This window comes from Mastomys coucha, unplaced genomic scaffold, assembly GCF_008632895.1.
Source record: "Mastomys coucha isolate ucsf_1 unplaced genomic scaffold, UCSF_Mcou_1 pScaffold9, whole genome shotgun sequence".
Classification (NCBI taxonomy): domain Eukaryota; kingdom Metazoa; phylum Chordata; class Mammalia; order Rodentia; family Muridae; genus Mastomys; species Mastomys coucha.
Genome location: NW_022196915.1, coordinates 51,625,019 through 51,644,286, shown reverse-complemented (window position 1 = coordinate 51,644,286; position 19,268 = coordinate 51,625,019). Strand labels below are relative to the sequence as shown.

General features: G+C 40.9%; 2 protein-coding genes across 17 annotated transcripts in view; one reads left to right on the top strand and one right to left on the bottom strand.

Moving 5' to 3' along the window:
- Ints9 (integrator complex subunit 9) overlaps positions 1-3,258 on the bottom strand; it is a 91,494-nt gene extending 88,236 nt beyond the window's left edge. Inside the window, exon 1 of one of the 3 annotated variants that reach the window (XM_031362712.1) lies at positions 2,698-3,258. In XM_031362712.1, the coding sequence (XP_031218572.1) occupies positions 2,698-2,826 (129 nt within the window). In that variant the 5' untranslated portion in view covers positions 2,827-3,258. The remainder of the gene's footprint in view (positions 1-2,697) is intronic. The other 2 variants (XM_031362713.1, XM_031362714.1) reach the window with 2 other exon arrangements.
- Hmbox1 (homeobox containing 1) overlaps positions 3,220-19,268 on the top strand; it is a 138,504-nt gene continuing 122,455 nt past the window's right edge. For all 14 annotated transcript variants that reach the window (XM_031362730.1, XM_031362721.1, XM_031362718.1 and 11 more), the window contains exon 1: positions 3,220-3,521. The gene's annotated coding sequence lies outside the window, so the exon portion shown is untranslated. The remainder of the gene's footprint in view (positions 3,522-19,268) is intronic.

Genomic DNA, 19,268 nt, shown 5'->3' with positions numbered 1-19,268 from the left:
GGGGGGGGGGAGTGCCTAGATTCCTCAGAAGAGATCAAGACTGAACGCAGAGAGGGCACTTAGAAGATGTTCTAGTTTGCTTTCCATGGCTGTGATGAAACACCATGACCAAACTGAATGTGGTGGTGCATACCTTTAACCCCAGGATTTAGGAAGCAGAGGTGGGTGGAGCAAGGTGAGTTCCAAGACGGCCAGAGGTACAAAGTGAGACCCAGTCTCAAGACAAAACAAAACTCGAAAAAAACAAGTCAAACCAAAACCAAAAAAAAAAGCCAAAAAAGAAGCAAAACAAAAACCTACAACACCCACTATGACCAAAAGGAGGCAAAGGGTTTAAGTGGCTTATCTATTCTGATCACAGTCCATCATGTGGGGAAGCCAGGGCCTGGAGGCAGGAACTGAAACAGGCTATGGAGGAAGACTATTTATTACTTGCTCCCACAGCCTGCTGAGCTTGCTTTCGTATCAGCTTCAGGAACATCTGCACAGAGATAATACCACAAACTGTGGGTTGAACCCATCCACATCCATTGTCAATCCAGAAAATGCCCTACAGACTAAACGGAGGCATTTCCTCATTTGAGGCCCCTCTTCCCAGATAACTCTAGCTTTGTGTGAAGCTGTTAAACAAAAAAACAATAACGAAACCTAACCAGGACAGAGGGTCTTACTGAATTCCAAATGTCAAGTGAGACAAACCATCACAAAAGCAGTATTAGTAAGAAGAGAGCAAAACAGACCTAGGCAAGAAATGTTCATTATGAGAAAAGAATCAAGGAGATGTGGCTATCCCTCATGTGCACTTGGGAAAGTCTTATCTCAAAAACAAGAATTTGTTCAAAAGCATGTATATGTTTGACAATGTAACTCATTACAATCAGCTGAAGACCAAATGCGACGTATTGTGTGCATCCTAGGCAACCATGCTATCACTGGCATAGATCCCTAGTCCCTATAACATAAAACAAAACAAAACAAAAAAAACATAGCCAATGTCACATTCCTAAAGCAGTACCTAGAGCTAAAACTTAATAAGGGAACTGAGAAAGTTTATTCAAACCCTTTGTAGGTATAGCACACAAGTTTAACCTACTGAGAAACCACTTTGATATGTGGACAGTAATTATTGGATTAATTATTGGATCTACACTTTGTTTGAAAGGGAAGAAAGAGGAAGCATTAATAATTAGAACACATCCTTTTCTTGTTTTTTTTTTTGGGGGGGGGTTGTTATTGTTTTGTTTTGTTTTGTTTTCCCAAGATAGGGTTTCTCTGTGTAGTCCTGACTGTCCTGGAACTCACTCTGCAGACCAGGCTGGCCTCCAAATCAGAAATCAACCTGCCTCTGCCTCCGAAGTGCTGGTATAAAAGGTGTGCACCACCACTGCCCAGCTGTTTTTGTCTTTTTAAGACAGGATTTCTCTGTATAACTTCCCTGGCTGTCCTAGAACTTGCTTTGTAGACCAGGCTGGGCTTGAACTCAGGGGTCTGCCTGCCTCTGCCTCCTGAGTGCTGGAATTAAAGGTGCATGCCACCACATATGGCTTCTTTTTGCCAGCTTTTGATTCTGAAAGGGAAAGGCTAATTTTTCATTTGCTCCTTCCCTGTTTTAACCTCTGTGTATAAGTCAAGCAAGAAGATTTTATGAGTAAAACAAACAAACAAACAAACAAACAAAAATACATAAGCTCTGATACCCTCCTAAAGAAGTTGTTCTGAGAGGCAAGCTAATCTCCTGAGTTCAGGGCCAGCCTGGTCTACAAAGAGAGTTCCAGGACACCCAGGGCTGTTACACCGAGAAACCCTATTTCAAAACAACAGAAGAAAAAAGAAAGTTGTTCTGGAATAAATGTTTCCACAGTACCTCCCTCTTAAACAGAACGTACCAAACATGGTTCACTCTATTAAGGATATTTATCTCCATGTAGCAATTAGGAAGTTGGCAGTGAGAATGTAGGGTATAAGAAGGTGACAAGCATTTCACATATGCTTTCAATTTCCTTATTACTCTATTACTTATTCCATTAAGCTTGAATAAAACAACTTGTTAGAAAGGTGTGCTCAGTAAAATGGTGCAAAACAAATATCTGAAAAGGCCACCTATAAGCGAAGTGTTTTGCCACACAGTGACTTCTCCAGGAGGCATGTTTTATCTAGAGCCGTTTATTTCACGCAGGCTTTAAACGGGAATGCTTCAACACTGCTCTGGCCAAATCCTTCAAGGGCACCACCCTCTGGCATCTCTTTCTTGTAATTCGAAAGGCAGTTAGGAGTAACGGGACATTTAGACCTTCTGTCTGATAGCTCCTACTCTGTTCAGATCGAATGCAGCCTTGCAGCATCAGTAGGGAGTCTACTCAAGTGCTCATTAATTGGAAAGAGGTTGTTAACCTATTATAACTCTCAGGTTCAGGCTGAGAAACATGACCAAACCAAAGTTTTGGAGCCTATCTTTAGCCCATGGGCGAAGAAATGTAACATACAGCTTCGTTGTTTGGCCAAGGGGATCAGCCAAACAGTAATTGAACACCTCCTGACAGATGCAGGAGCAGTGGGACGTGAGCAAGAGGGAATTCAAATTCCAATCGCAAAACCCAGCTTGCCACAGTTCAGCTCACTTTACAATTTTTAACTGCTGACCTCCCTCCGTGACAAACCCTGGTGGAGGCGACAGAGTACAAAGATATATAGCATTACCTTTGCCCTCTGACTTAGTAGCAGAAACTCACCAGTTTCATATCGGACTTTTGGTTGTTCAGTACCAGTCTCTTCACTTCTCAAAGACAAGGAAGGATCTTCCGGTTTAATCTCTATAGCCGAGAGCATCGCGGGACTTGGAGTCTTCCCACCTCACGCATTTTCCAGAGCCTCACGGGAAATGTAGTTTTACTGTAGGTATCATGGGCACTATGGGCGTCTTTCCTTTTCCTCCCTTTTCTTTCTAAACACCTCCTTCCGTCCGCTCAAATTCTTCGCCGCCGCCAATTCATCCTTCCTTTCCATCCCAGCATGATATCATGTCCCTCATCTGGGTCTAGCATCCACGGTATTCTGGGATATGTAGTCCGCGCGGCTTCAGCTCCCAGGTCCCCTCCTCTCTGTGGGAAGGCGTATGGGCGCAGTGCCTGCTGGAAGCTGTAGTTCCCTAGGGCCTCAGATCCTCAACCCTGCGCTTTTCCTCTAGGGAACCGGAAACTACAACTCCCAGGGATGCCCAGCGGCAGCAGGTGGGAGCGGGGCTGTTGCTATCAATATGGCGGTTGTCAGCCAGACAAAGACAGTCAGTCTGATGTGATTGAGACAAGGGAGGTTTTCAGGGGGAGACTGGGAGATAGAAGCCTCCCCTCCCCCCTCAGCTCTTCCTGCGCGGGCCTGGAGCCCTCCTCAGCCCCTCCCGCAGGGCGCCCCGCGGTGAAGATCCCCTCCCCCTCCCGCCTTCCTCCTCCCTCCCTCAGCCTTGCACTGGGACGCTGGGGAGGGGGCTGAGCCGGGTGCAGAGAACTCTCAGCTGGATTTCCGAGGTGAGTGGGGTCGTTTGCAAGCCGGACTGCTTCAAGTCTCTTTCCTCACTTCTCTCATTACTTTAAGGAAAAAAAAATGTCGAGATGTTTGGGGGGAGAGAAAGTGAGTAGGCGTCACAGATGGGTCTCTGGAGTGGCCAGGTTGAACATAGGGGAGCAAGTGGGGGTACTTCCGAGGGGGCGGCCGTGCGCGGGCTGTGGGGTGGGGCAGTTTGTGAGGGGCGGGCGTGGAGAGGCGTCGATGGCTTCCTAACTTCTCTCTGGTCTCCAGGACCGGCGGAAGGTTTGAATCCTGCAGTTGGGGGTCTTCTGCTTGGGAGTTTGAGAAACTGTGAGGTGGTTTCGAGGTGTGCTGGTTTGTTTGGGGAGTGTCTCGCTGTGTTTTAAACTGTGACGTGTACTTGGGTGCTGGGATCGTCTTGAAGGAATGTCTGTAGATGGTAAGTTAGATGGCTGGAGTCAGAGATAAGCGGCCTGGGCTTGGGAAGCACGCGTGAGTCCCGGGCTGGACTTTTGGTCCGTGGATCTTGTGCAGGGTTTTGGGGGCTCAGTAACTCGTTAGTGTCTGGCGCCCAGCTCACACTCCGTGCCTCCTCTGGGCCAGTCTCCACCCCAAACTCCTGGCAGGACTATATAGATGATGTGATGTGGGGATGCATCTTTGCCTCCTCAAGTCGGCAGCTAAAGGTGGGAAAGGAAAAGTGTCTCCTAATATTTTATTCCGGAACCGTGTTTTGGTTACACTATTGGGGCTACTTTGAAAGGAGTCCTCCGCCCACCTTCACCCCGAAACAGTAAGTAGAGGTATCTTGTCATCTTCATGCTCAGTGGCTTGCCATTTATTTAAAATTCGGGAACGTGGGGCTGGGAATCTCGAGTGCTAAATTCCATACGCATCTGTGTCTTCTAATGAGACAGAACGTCTGCTCTGTATCCTGAGGTAGATAGGGCGACTTATTTTCGTAGTTGAAAAAACTGTTGGAAATTATTTGCGGGGAAGAGGGTTGGCGGTGCCCTGAAAGGCGCTGCATTTTTTTTTTCTTCTACCCCACCCTGTTCCGTGTCACATTTGCTTGAAAACTGGTATGGAAGAGTGAGGAAGCATTGGGTGAGTGAAGCAAAGAATGCCCTTAGCAGTAAAGATACACGCTTCGTAAAGTTGAATGATAAAAGTGATTGCTATTTTTATTTTTGTCTGAACCTTAAGAAAAACCTTGCTTGTTATATGGGGTATAGTCACGTGCTCCTTTTTCTGGGGACCTGCAGATAATAGAAATCTTTGCCTTCTCTTTCCTATCTTTCCTTAGCTTCCTCCCTCCCCCACCCCTTCCTTCCTTCCTTCCTTCCTTGGCACGGAACCTTTCTCTTCCCGATGGACATAATACCTCCTGTACTTTTTTGCTTAGTTTGTGCTAATATGGGCTGCGCTTTTTGTGGTTTCACTATAAAATGCATCGTTAAGTGAAAAGGACCCGAATTTGTTGTTATTTTGCATTTATGCCACAAGTCATTATCACATCAGGCTGGAAGTGCTTTGCATTAAACTTATTAAAATTGCCCATCTAAGTTGCTAGATCTGGTTGTATTATGCATATAAGTCAAGTTTGGGGAATTTTATTTTATTCTTCAATTTTCAATTAGAGTTGCAATGAAACATCTCTTGTTTCTCACAGTCTTGAATATTTAATGACATTACACCAGGAGAATTTAAGATCATACATTTTGTACTCCTTCAGTCCAGAATACAACTTCTTCAATCACTCTCTGTGATAATTTTTTGGTATCACAGACTTTTAAATCACTAAAAGAATAACTGGCATCATTTCTAGTTCCACTTGAGAATTTCACGAATTTATGTGTTTGGTCAAGAATGTTTTAGTTCTTGAATGTTTCATCTATTAGCTATGGGCTTTTAGATTCCATAGCATCTGACAGTCCCATTGATGCACTGGGATTTTATGGTAGGCCTAGTCTTTGATTTGAAATTTCTGCTGTTGATGATTCCCACAGATAAGGGGATTATTTGCATGAAGCTGAACATTAAGCATGTGAATGGACCTAAATGTAATTTTGTACACAGTGTGCCATTCCAAGCTGAGCCTTTGGTTGTTGAAGACCAGGATTTTCAGAATTACTTGTTTGAGTCTTTATTTTAACCTGAAACATTAATTTTCAAAAACTGAAAGAAAATTCCATGTAACAACAAAATAGTTGTTTAGTTGTGTTTTTCCGAAACGTATTCTAGTAGATACTGAATTTTTAAATGTTTAATAATCATTTTGGATATGACAAACTAAAATGTTCCAACCTAGAAAAATGAGTGTTTTTCATCTACCCTTTCCTTGAATCATCTTCTTCTTGTTTATTTTTCTCAGTGGAATTGTGAAGTTATTTCTGGGAAAAGCATTCATTAAACTTTTTCTGACTAGTAGTCTGGTAAAAATGGCTCCATGTACACTGAATATTCTTATATTCATTGGGCTGATTCTGTTGCATTTTGAGTACTGGGGCATTAAAATGATGTAAAGCCTTTGCTGCAGACTAAAGCATAAAACACTCTCAGCATGTGGAAGTCATATGGTTTATGAAAAAAACGGAGAGAATGGGAGCATTGGTGCCTGTCCAGCCTAAAATTTCATCCCATAACTGTAAAGATATATTTATTTTAATCTGATCATTTCTGGAAAAAAAAAAAATCCGGTCTTTACATTATAGGAAGTTGAAAATGCAAGCTGTTTTTAACCAGTCTGCTGCTAGTTCTGTGCACAGCGTATGTACATACATGCAAAACTGTTTAATTGCAGAAGTGCTTCAAGGAAAGGAACCCTTAGTACTGTGTTGAATGCCTTCCCAGAGTTTTCATCTGCAGAGCTGGGTGTATTTCATCTTTTAGCCCAAGTGGAAACTTAATATCTCTGTTTTTCTAAGTTAAAACACACATTGCAACAAAGATCTCATTCTTCTATTCATGCAATTTAATACTAAGTGTTGATGAGTATTCTTGCTTCCTTCATTGTATATTGTATATTAATTTGTTCTTTTTAAGTCTCCTGTGTGTCATGCTAGTTCTGGCTCTAGTTTGAAAGTTTGGTTGGCTACCTTATTTCTATCCAAAGCAAAGCAGATTTACTGTTGGGTTCATCTGCTGCAGATTTTCTATTGTTGTTGTGATCTGTTCTTTCTCTTGGGAATTATAAATTTATCAAGAATGTTATTTTTCATAAACAGGAGTTGTTGTACTTCACAACTTTTTAAAATGGTAAACACTTACGGATTAGTCTCAAAAGCACCAAGTAAAAATGTGCTGGATTTGGTCTATTTGTTCCTGCTTTATTTAGATATTTTGGCTTCCAGAATCTTATTATTCTATTCTTTGGCTAGATTTTTCTGATAACTACTGGTTTTTCTTCTTCTTTTCAAATTTGTACAACATTATACAAGACTGTCGTGAATAAAAAACATAGCATATCTAGAATGTTATATATGCATATTCATATGTATACTCAAATATATATGAAGTGTGTGTGTATGTGTGTGTCTCTCTGTATGTCTCTGTATGTGTTTGTGTTTCAGACCTACAGCCATGAAACCAATCTGGTCCACAAATAGCAGAGATTTAAGTGTAGCCACCATTCATGCTCTACACTTTATAGACACATTGGAGGTTTCCTTATCGTTGTAAACTATCATTTTAGCAGATTCTGCCAAACTACAGTTCTCTCAGATGGAAGTCTATCTGTCTGACATTTTTCTGCAGCTAGTACTAAATAATTAGTATGTGACTCAGATTCCTAGACACAGCTATACCCAAGATGGCCTTCATTTAGGCTGAGGACCCATCCATCATAGGTGCACATGAGTAGAGACTCTACTCTGGTAGTTATCTGATATAAAACTTTTAGGTTTTAGCTATTCACTGTTTATGGACTCTTATGATGTAGGAATAGCATTATGGGTTTATTTAAAAAACAATTGTGGCCGGGCGGTGGTGGTGCACGCCTTTAATCCCAGCACTTGGGAGGCTGGCAGGCGGATTTCTGAGTTCAAGGCCAGCCTGGTCTACAGAGTGAGTTCCAGGACAGCCAGGGCTATACAGAGAAACCCTGTCTCAAAAAACCGAAAAAAAAAAAAAAAAAAAAAAGAAAGAAAGAAAAGAAAAGAAAAAGAAAAAAACCCAATTTGAACAAAGGATAAAAATTGCAACTTAAGTGATTTATAAGGCAATGGTTTAGCTTTGTTGTGATGGACTATTTTCTTTATCATTTATCAAGTGTACCTGATTCTTTCTTGGTCCATTCCAAGTCCATTTAGATTTTTCTTAGGATGTTGACTGAAATATTTACTGGATATATGCCCTGACTAGGTTTGGCTTTTTTGTTGTTGTTGTTTTGTTTTGTTCTGTCACTGTGACATGGGTTGGGTCAAATGGGAAGAAGAACCTCAATTGTGAAAATATCTCAATATCAGATTGCTAAGGGCAAGTCTGTGGGGCATTTTCTCTGTTGCTGATTGATAAGAGGAAGATCCAGTTTACTGTGTGCAGTGCCATCCCTGGGCAGGTGGTCCTCCAAAGTAAAAGAAAACATGCTGAGAAAGCCATGAGGAGCAAACCAGTAATGAGGTCCTTTTGTGGTCTCCACTTCCCGTTTTCTGCCTCCAGATCCCTGTCCTACTTGAGTTCCTGCCTTGACTGTGGAAGTGTAAGTCAAATAACCCTTTCTTCCCCAAGTTACTTTTAGTCAGGGTGTCTTTATCACAGCAATCGACAGCAAACTAAGGCAATATATTTGGTAGTTCTGTCCATCTTTTGTCCAGGGGCCCATAAATATAGCGTATTAGAAACATTAGTTAACTTTCTTGTTTAAGGAGCAGTGTGGAGGTGCAAAGGAACACTTTTAATGAATATAGTCACATTCTTTTTTGCATTTATTTATTTAGTGTGAATACCTGCCATGGTGTATACACCATGGATTTAGAAGACAACTTGCAGGAGCTGGCTCTCTCCCTCCACTATTGTGGGTCCTGGAAACTGAACTCAGGTCCTTGGGCTTAGTAGCAGATGTCTTTACCTGCTGGCCAAAGATTCAGTTTTTATGCAGGGAAATGTCAAATGTAGGTTCTGCTGAAATGAAACCGATGTAATACTGAAATTATCTGCCTTGTGATTTGAATAAGGATAGTGTTAATCCTGGCGCTTTTGGTTTGGCTAGTCAAGCCTTGCAATCGTGAGATGGAGTTGATCTTGCCGTCTGAGTATACTTCCTTTCATTCTCTTGTCGTTCTCTTAATTCATTGTTTCTGACTCATTACATCAGTCTCTTAACTAATCTTGTTGTATGCAGTTGTTTTTTCATTAGTCATTCTACACTGGTACCTGAGGGATCTTGCCAAAGTAAAATGTGAATTTGATTGTCAGCCATACTTTTCCTGTAATCCTTCAGTGGCTCTGCAGCCTTTCAAATACATTCCAACCTTGAGTCATTCCACCTGTGTCAAAACCAGCTTCCACCACTGTGTACCCTTGAGCAAGTGATTTAAATGTCTGTATCTCAGTTTCCTCACCTGTAGAATGGAGGTGAGAAGAGAATCCACTTCATAGGATTTCCTCACATAAGCCCTGAGAGTGCTTTTGCTGTATCATGTCATTCATAAGGAGCTGCAAAAATAGTAGGGAACCCTGTCTCCTTGATTCAGCTTCCCCAGTTGGTTATGCATGCATAACTTTTGTATTATACAGAAAGAGGGGAAATAGCTTAGTGGTGCAGTGCTTGCCTAGCTTGTGCAAGGCCCTGACATCAACAGTCATCCAAAGCACACAGAACACAACCTAGAAACTGATATTGGAGCAATGTGTGTGTTTTATGCCATTTTATCATGTTTAGTTCATGTAAGCACCACCAAATTTAGGCAAAGAAATAATCCATCACCACATACAGGGAACACTTGACCTCTTTGCTAGGCTCTTCTGTTTTGTAGTATAGTTAAGAGGAAAGGCTGTGTATTAACTGCTTTTCTTGTTAATTAATTAGTTAACTAATTTTATATACACTGTTGCTGTCTTCAGACACAACAAAAGAGAGCATCAGATCCTATTACAGATTGTTGTGAGCCATCATGTGGTTGCTGGGATTTGAACTCAGGACCTCTGGAAGAGCAGTCAGTGCTCTTAACCGCTGCACCATCTCTCCAGCCCTATTAGCTGCTTTTCTATTGCTGTGATAAAAGCACCATGGCCAAGGCAACTAATAGAAGGAAACTTTATTCGGGTTTACAGTTGCAGAGGGATGAGGATTCATCATGGTGGGGAGGCATGCCTGCAGGTTGGTCCAATGCTGAGAGCTCACGTCCTCTGATGTCAGCACAAAACTGAGACAGAAAACTGGAAATGGCTGGGGTCTTTAAACTCTCAAAGTACACTGTTAATGGCATATTTCTTCTAACAGCACTGCCAACTGGTAATAAATGTTCAAATAAATGAGCCTAAGGGACACTTTCTCATTTAAAACACCATAAGTACCAATTGTTGGAAATGGAATTTCACTCTTTTGTTTCTGTAGTATTTCAGAAATTCTTTGGTGTAGATAGAAAGTTTTATGAAAAATAATTAAGTTTTTTTGTTATAAGAATTTGAGCCAGGCGGTGGTGGCTCACGCCTGTAATCCCAGCACTTGGGAGGCAGAGGCAGGCGGAGTTCTGACTTCGAGGCCAGCCTGGTCTACAGAGTGAGGTCCAGGACAGCCAGGGCTACACAGAGAAACTCTGTCTCGAAAAAAAACAAAAACAAAAACAAAAACCAACCAACCAAACAAACAAACAAACAAAAGAATTTGAAAACAGCACAGCACAGAACAAACCCTAGGACGTAATATTGCAGTCAAGAGGGTTAAGAGTTCAAGATCATATCTTATGAGGCTATAAGAGACCCTGGCTCAGAAAACCCAAAACAACAATAAAACGTGAATAAGCTTTGCTTAAACAAGTGACTATAGTGTTAGTATCCATTAAACATTGCTAGTGAAATTTAACAATAGTAGTGAAATTTTCAGTAAATGTGTAAAGTTAAGATGAACCCTCTCTTCCCTCTTTTGAAGCAGGACCTTTTTCTGTAGCCAGAGTGAACTCTTGATTGCTCTTCCCTCACATTCTGACTGCCAGCATCGGAGGTGCTTGCCACTGCACATAGCTGATACATTTTTCACCAAAGCAGAAAGTCTGTATTAGGTGACTAAATACAGGTGTACTATGTAGTGTGGCTTTGGTCTCTGGGTCAGTGCGGACCGGCCAGATAGAGTGGAGCGCCCGTCATAGGCTTATTTTGCACTTAGGTGGATACTAGCTTCAAAGAAAGTACTTGTGAAATTATTTCTGGAGAATAAATAAAGACTTAAAGAATAAAGGAGGGAAAAGTCTAGATACCGCTCCCCTTAGCTTGAGTCCCAGAGAGCTTTATCAGGTTAAAGCATAGTTACAGGGATGCTTATCTTTAGATGTGTGATTTAGAGAATTTTTAAATGTCACAGCTCTGTGATATTAGCACAAGATAGGCCGTGTGATTTTTTTTGTCTTTGAAATTTGAGGTATTTTTAATTGTTGGCATTGATAATTTGCTTTGGAAAAAAACCCAAAGAATGAACTTGAAAGTTTTTTCATTGGCAAGAATAAGATAAATATCAGTGGAGCTTCCTGGTAAGTCAGATTCAGCCATGCAAGACTTTTAGCTACCTGTGGGTTCATTTTCTTCCTGATACTTATTTTTCCTCCTTGTATTTATCTGGTTTCACCTTTTTTTTTTGTATATACTCTAAAATAAGTAAATGTGTTTTAATGCTTTAATTAGGAATTATTTGGCCTCAAAGAAAAATATAAAGGTATAGCTGCTTGGGATTGAAACTAGGTGTTTTAAAAAAGTTTTTAGTGTCTGTGTGTGTGTGTGTGTGTGTGTGTGTGTGTGTGTGTGCCTGTGTGTGTGTCTGTGTGTGTCTGTGCATACATGCATTTACAGATGCGCTTGCCAGGGTGCATGAATAGAGGTCCGAGGAAACTAGCCCTTAAATGAAGAACATTGTTGGGACTCTTAGAAGCTAGTTTCTACCTCCTAGTCTGGAATATGGTTTCTTTTCTCACTTCCCCCTTCTGCTTCTGTCTGCCTTGCTGAGAGTTCTGTAGTCTCCTCTTCCACATTCCACTGACTTGTATATTATAGATGGGCATGGTTTACCATGGTGCTGGAACCGATGCTTCAACTAAAGCTTACCTCTTAGTGGTGGTAGTGTGTTTCTTTTTGCTCTGTTCCTAAGGGAGGAATGTGAATGCACTGACAGTGAGGTTCATCTCTGTCCTTATTCTCTGAGGTAAGAGTGAATGTAACACCAGAGGAAATCTGTAAGTGTGTTCTTGTGTCTTGTGTGCCTGAGGTTCCTTGATGGGATTGAAAGGGGGCCTTTACAGGCACCAAGTCTGAGAATGTGTGCTCAGTGCTACTTGGTGATGCAGAAATGAATTCTTTGCCTTTATTTACTCTTTTCTTCAAGAGTCATTGTGTAAGAAACGGCAAAAGAACCACATTGACCCTTGAAGAAAATGCTAAAGTACAATGTGTAAGAAACGGCAAAAGAACCACATTGTACTTTAGCATTTTTTTTTTAAATCCTAGTCATCTCAGACAAGCCAGAAAGATGACAGAATAGTACTATAGACCTGGCTTTAACTAAAGCAGCTCTTTCTTTGCTATTTCTCATCAAGTCCAAAGGGAATGAGGAATGTTAGGTGATTTTACCTTCTATAGAATGACAACCATTTCCTTATAAAATCCCTTGTGAGTGGAGAGATAGTTCAGGGGTTTAGAGCACTAGCTGTTCTTTGAGAGGACCTGGGTTCAATTTCTAGGATCTACATGGCAGCTCACAATTGTCTATAACCCAAGTCCCAGGGAATCTGAGATTTTCTTTTGGCCTCCTCAGGCCCTGTATACATGTGGTACACAGACACACATCAGACAAAATATTCATACACTTAAGGTAAAATAAGATATTAAAAAATGAGTGCTGGCTGCTTTTTTGCAGAGGACCCAAGTTCAATTCTCAGCACCCACATGACTCACCCACCATCTGAAACTCCATTCTCAGTATCTGATGTCCTTTTCTAACCTCCATGGATCCTGCATGCATGTGGTACACAGACATACATGCAGGTAAAACAACTATATGCAAATGAAGGGGAAAGATAAGCTTTTGTGATAGGTCAAACAAAACCAGTACATTTCTGCCTACTACTTTAGAAGCAATAAACAGGACTTGAGTTAGTAAATCTACCATATAAACTATTGTGTTCTGCGGAAATTCAGCAGGGGAAGAATTGGCATGTCTGTTCGGCACAGTATCCATCAACCGTATGTTACATTAACAGAAGAATCATAATGCCCAGGAAAGGAGCTAGAGCTTTTTTTTGAAAGTTCTTCTGTCAATATTGTGGTTAATATGAATTTCAATACTGAAAACTCTAAATCCAAGTTTAGATGATTAGAAGTCAGCCTAGGAATTTTAGATACAAACACAAATCAAGCCTAGTCAACTAAGAGTCTAGAAGAATCCAGTCCAATTATAAAGGAAAGGAGCAAATGGGCTCCACCAATGGAAGGAGACCTCAGCTTTTATGCACAAGTATTGTCCAGAAAGAGTATTAAAACATTATTCTCCTGAGTGCTGCCTCCAAATTTTTTAGAATCTGGGATTAGTTTAGGAATGTGACTCATCCATAAACATTCTAAATAATTCTAACTGATATAGGACACTTGGAAAATGCAGACAGTATAATGCATGGATCTGAGGTAGTGGTAGTCATGTGTGTGTGTGTGTGTGTGTGTGTGTGTGTGTGTGTGTGTGTGTGTGTGTGTAAAGCCTTTAGAATATCAGGCTCTTCAAAAATTAATTCCTTAGCCCCTCCCCCTTTAGTGTATATCACTGTTCTTCTCAGTCTTGATTATTTCCAGGCCGTTGAGCTGCTGAGAAACATGGACTTTGGAGCCGATTGTTCTGATGTCCCTCTGATCTTTACAACTTACTCTTTGTATAAACCTCTGTGTGTTTCAGTATCTCCATTTGTAAGCTAAGGCAAATAACAGTATCTGTTTGGGGCCAGTAAAACAGCTCAACCGGTGAAGGTGCTTGCCTCCAAGCTTGACAACCTGAGTTTGATCTCCAGCAACCACATGGTGAAAGGAGAGAACTTCTGAAAATTGTCTTCTGACCTTCACATGTGCATGTGTATGCACATGCGTGTGAAATAATAAGTAAATGTACTTAAAATAGAATTCTTGGGCTTATTAGCATTTGCACTGTACTTATGATAGTGCTTGGCACAGATTAAAGCAGCACTTCATAACTAGTGGTTCTGAGCTTCTGTTTCCAGGATCTGCATGTCCCCCTTAACCCTTAGAATTCTTCTGTAGTGCAAGCAATCCCTTTCTAGCTAATATTTTGTGTGTTTATTCTCTTCCTAATTTTCTTTATGTGTAGGACTTAATTACACCCCACATAAATACCTATTGAGATCATTGCAGCTTACAAACAGCTTTCCTGCTTCATCAGCACCCTCAAAATGATTTTCATGGGGCTAGTCATGCATGTATGCACTCTACCTTAGTTCACATTGTGCTTTTGATAATTTTGATTAATTTTTGACTCCTGTACTTCTTAAAGCTTCTAATATTTCCTTTCCTCCTTGAATAGCGCCTTATTTTCTTATCCCTAAAGATGTTTTCTGCGATACATTTATCCCTCCTCCCATATTTTCAACACTTCCCCTCTTACTATTTGCCATGTTACTCAGTTAACATGTCTGTATATCCTTGTCTTACCAGTTACGATCTTATCTAATAAAACCCAGTTAAATCCTTCCTCCTGAGGAAGCATTTTTCCAGTGCATCTTGGCACACCCATACCAGTCCACTTACTCCTACCCCTGCTTACAGACTTACTTATTATCCTAACTTTGTATTTACTTTTAATACACATTGGATTTTTAGTGTCCATGCCTTGTGTCTGAAGGGACTCCTATCCTGAGTGTTGAATTTGATTCTCTTGCTGACTGGAGCCTTCATGGTTCTTGTTTCTCACTTTTTCGACATCTGAACACTCTCAGCATCCAGCCACAGCTGATGGGTCACTGTATTTCCTCACATACAGACCTATTTCCGTTTTGTTCTTAATTTCTAAACTTTTGGGCATCATAAGTAACTGAACAGTCATTTAGTTTGTCTGTCTACTTGCTAGTGAACTTTAAAGCTTCTGAAATGTCTGTAGCCACTTTCATCTGGTGCTGTGGGCCTGCAGTGGCCTTCACTGGGAGGGTTAGCAAGTGTTGTCCTGTGCCTCTCCCTCCTGCTGGGACTTGCTTCTCCTGTTCTTCTTCATCCCTTTGTTTTTACACCCTTTGCTTCTTAGGCCTGACCTGGTAATCCTGTGCCTTTGTCTTTGTGTCAGAAAAAGATAAGGAAAAGATGAGAATCCTGAAAATCAAGTAAGACTGTCTTGGCAGTTCACTTGTTGAGTGATTGTGCTCTGGCTTCCTGGTGAATGGACAAAAGTCTTTAATGACTTCATTTGAACAAGAGGGGTCAGGGAATGAAAACAAAGTTAATACAGCAAAAATCATTAAAAAGTGATTCCCCAAATATTTTATTTTAATAAAAATATATGGTTGTTTGTTCACACTAACTGATCCAGAGCTATAGCTCTCAACTTGAGTAGTCGACAATGCTTGTGAGCCATTTTGGTTGTCACTTCTGAAGTAAAAGTGCTGTGGTCATCCAGTGGACAAACAGTATCTCTCTATCCAACAGAGAATTCTCCCATCCAAACTAACAGTTGTATCAGAGTCAAAAAATGTGCCACAGTCTGCTATTAGTGAAATGCATGGATTGGCTCTGTATATCAACCAGTTTGTCTTATATATAACATACATTTATGATGTCAAGTTTGAGGGTTTTTTTAATGAAAGAAGATCTTTTTTTAAACGTTTTTATTTTATGTGTATGCCTGCATATATATTTGTGTACCAAGTGCATTCAGTACCTACAAAGGCTACAAGAGGGTGTTGGATCCCCTGGAACTAGAGTTCCAGACAGTTGTTATCTGCCAGGTGAGTGCTGGGAATCGAATCTGAGTCCTCTTTGAGAGCTGCATGGCTCCTAACCCGTGAGCCATCTCTACAGCCCTAAAATGAAGGAAGGTCTTAAAGACACAATCTGTGAGTCATATTTTAATGTCTCACTTCCCTGAGTCTTTTACAGTAGTCTTATATCTATTTTTCTTGTTTTCAGTAAACTATCTTCAATTGTATCAAAACATTTAACCTTTTTATTTTTTTTGTAATACACTTTTTATAGAAATAAGTATTCCAACTCAAATTTGCCAGCTTAGACAATATATAATTATGTCCTACCATTGCAAGGTCAGCTGGGACCTTGTGTAAGGAAGTCAGCCTATCCTGGGCACACAGTGGAGTTTCTGAGGTGCTTGTTTTGTTCAAGTCAGGGTTCTCCAAAGGAACAACTGATGGAATGAATATGTGTATATTAACGTGAGATTTGAGATATCTTTCATAGCGTAGGCCAGTCTAGGTAGTCCAACAGTGACTGTCAGGCTGGAGAGGCTGAGAAGCCATCTGCTGCTCAGTCCATGAGGCTAGGTGCTTTGGCAGTACCAGTCTTGTGCCAGAGCCTTAGAGAATTGTTGGGGAGCTGCTGGTCTTCATTCTGTCTTGGAGGCCTGAAGTTGGTTCTAATATTGCTGAAGGAATGCAGCAGCAACAGTATAGATATTGCTTCAGATAATCTTACCAAAAAGTGCCTCACAGGTGTGCCCAGTGAGTTGTAGATTAGCCAGTTGGTTCCTGCTCCCGCTCATTTGAAAACCAGGGTTAGCCAGTGCACTTAGCTCCCCCTGTCAGGTGTTTTAGGAAGAGTACCTAGATAGCATGGTTATTAAATGGAGGTCAGCCAGGAGTTTATGAGTGAAAATTAAGAAGCTGAACTGTGGTTGTAAATTGTTCTCAAAGTAAGTTTACTGGTAAATCCTTTTCTTACCTAATGAATAAGCACATCGCCACCCCTCCACCCCCAAGGACAAAACAAACAAAGCCCTCTATAAGGATAGAGTAACATTAAATTACAAGTGAGGTGCTTTGCCTCAGATAGGATTCATGAGGGCATCAGGGAGGAAACGGGACAGTGGAGTCGCTCGTTATCTCTTTAAAAAGAGTAATGTTCTTTGTTTTTGATGATAGGAATGTTAGAGAATCTTTGATTATTTAAAGTAGCCTTGTCTATCTTAGAGGTTATTAAATCATTTGTGTTCCGAGTTCTAGTGTTAAACCTGAAAATTGTGAGGAGAAAGACCAAATGCATGATTGTCCAATTGAAGATAGCTGTATTTTGGGGTGCACCTGGGACTGCCCAGCCTTTCCCTAAGTTAGGATTTTAGAGAGCAGCCCCTGCCTTCCTCTTGAGTTCCCTTTTATCAGAGATAAGTTGTTCATGGAGAGGGTTGGCTGTTTACATTGTTAGAAAGGTACAATGGAAGGGAAGGAACTGGGAAGGAACAAAGGGAAGGGAATCATAGGAATGGGGTCCCAAGCTTAGTGTAGAGTGAAAAATATGCTTTGTAGTTTACCTCAGATCTAAGAAACAGGAACTTATTCTTAATTTCAGATAGAAACCTTAACTTGCAAGGGCTTAACACATGGCAAACAGGAACTTATTCTTTGCTACAAACAGAAACCTTAACCTGCATTTAACACAGGACAAACAAGAACTTATTCTTTAACTACAAACAGAAACTTTAACCTGTAAGGTATATTGATCCTGCTTTGGACTTCCACTAGCTAGTTGCTTTCCTGGGGTTTTTTTTAGTTAGCTAGTTACTTCTTTTTCTGGTTCTTGGGATGGAATCCACTCTTGTCTTTGGTTTTTCAAGACAGGGTTTCTCTGTGTAGCCCTGGCTGTCCTGGAACTCAGGCTGGCCTCGAAGTCAGAGATCCACCTGCCTCTGCCTCCCAAGTGCTGGGATTAAAGGCGTGTGCCACCACTGCCCGGCTCAAACTCTTGTCTTGAAATAAATTTGATTGTGTGCTTCAGAGGGTGCTACTAGCTGGCCATCTACTTTTTAAAGACAATATCTGGCTATGTGTATTCCAAGTTGCCTTTTAACTTCAATTCCTCTTGTCTTAGTCAACTGATTATTGGAATTACAGGTGCGTGTTATCACTTGTGACTTGTATTTTTATATTCTTTCCTTCCCTCATTCCTTCTCACTTCCTTTCCCTGTTTTTCTCTCCTCCCCTCCTCCCTCCCTCCTTCCATGCTGGAGATTGAGCCCAGTTCTTGAACATGTAAGCACACTATCACTGAACTACATTTTTAGTTCCCGATAGATTAGACGCAGAACCAACAGTGGTTAGTTTGTGGTCTTTTGTGTCTTATCCCTTTGACTTAACATGAATTGTTGAAGTTCATGTCGTAGCAGGTATTACTATACTTTTCCTTTTTATTGCTTAATATTTTCATTGCTTATAAATAGTCTTGTTTAGTAGCTAATGGGTAATTTAAGGACATTAAGAATATTGCTTATTTGACATCTTCCCATAGTTCTCTTATGCTTTCATCTCTTGTGGTTGGGCACCTAAGAGTGGTAGTTTTAGTTTGAATGTTAAATTTATGTTTAGCTTTTTAATGAACTAACAAATTGTTTTATTTTATTTTTCGTTTTTTTTGAGACAGGATCTCAACATGTACTCTGGCTGTCTTGGAACTCACTATGGAGACCAGGCTGGCCTTGAATTCAGAGATCCACCTGCTTCTGCCTCTTAGTGCTGGGACTATTTTCTCATTAGTGGTGAATGGCTACAGTTTCTCTGCCTTGCCACTTGTCTGTCTCTTTGTTTGTTGGTTGGTTGCAGACTTTTCTGCATCCTTGCTAGTGCTCCTTGTCTGTTCATGCTGGAGGATACAATTCTTTCACACCCTGGCTGACAAATTTAATTGTTTCCATTTTCTTTATGGCCATTCTCATGAGAGTGATGTTAATTTGTTTTTCCAATAGCTGATGATGGGCAATCTTTTCAGAGATTAGTCCATATTTTTGGGTGAGGTGCCTGTTCAGGTAATTTTTCATCTATGGTTGCATCATCATCCTGTGATTGAGTTCTAAGAATTCTTTGTTTTCAATGTTTTTTTTGTTTGTTCTTGTAAACAGAAAATTCACACATACCTTTTAAAAATCTCTAACTTATTACTCTTCTCTCTTGCTTTCTTTTCTCTGTCCTTGTTGAATTTTTAAGACAGGCAGTGGTGGCACATGCCTTTAATCCTAACACTTGGGAGGCAGAGGCAGGTGGATTTCTGAGTTCGAGGCCAGCCTGATCTACAGAATGAGTTCCAGGACAGCCAGGGCTACACAGAGAAACCCTGTCTCGAAAAACCAAAGGGAAAAAAAAAAAAGGAATTTTTTAAGGAAGAGTCTTTCAACTCAGTAAAATTGATGGTCATTTCAAAGATTAGAGGGGACAATGAATTGATAGACCAGTGTCTTACCCTATTCTTCACCTTTCCTTAAGAAAGTACTTAACTCCTGTCATGGTGGCCCGTATTCATGGTACCTGTACTTAAGAGGCAGAGATAACAGGATTCAGAACTAGAGCTAGACACACACACACACACACACACACACACACACACACACACACGGGGGG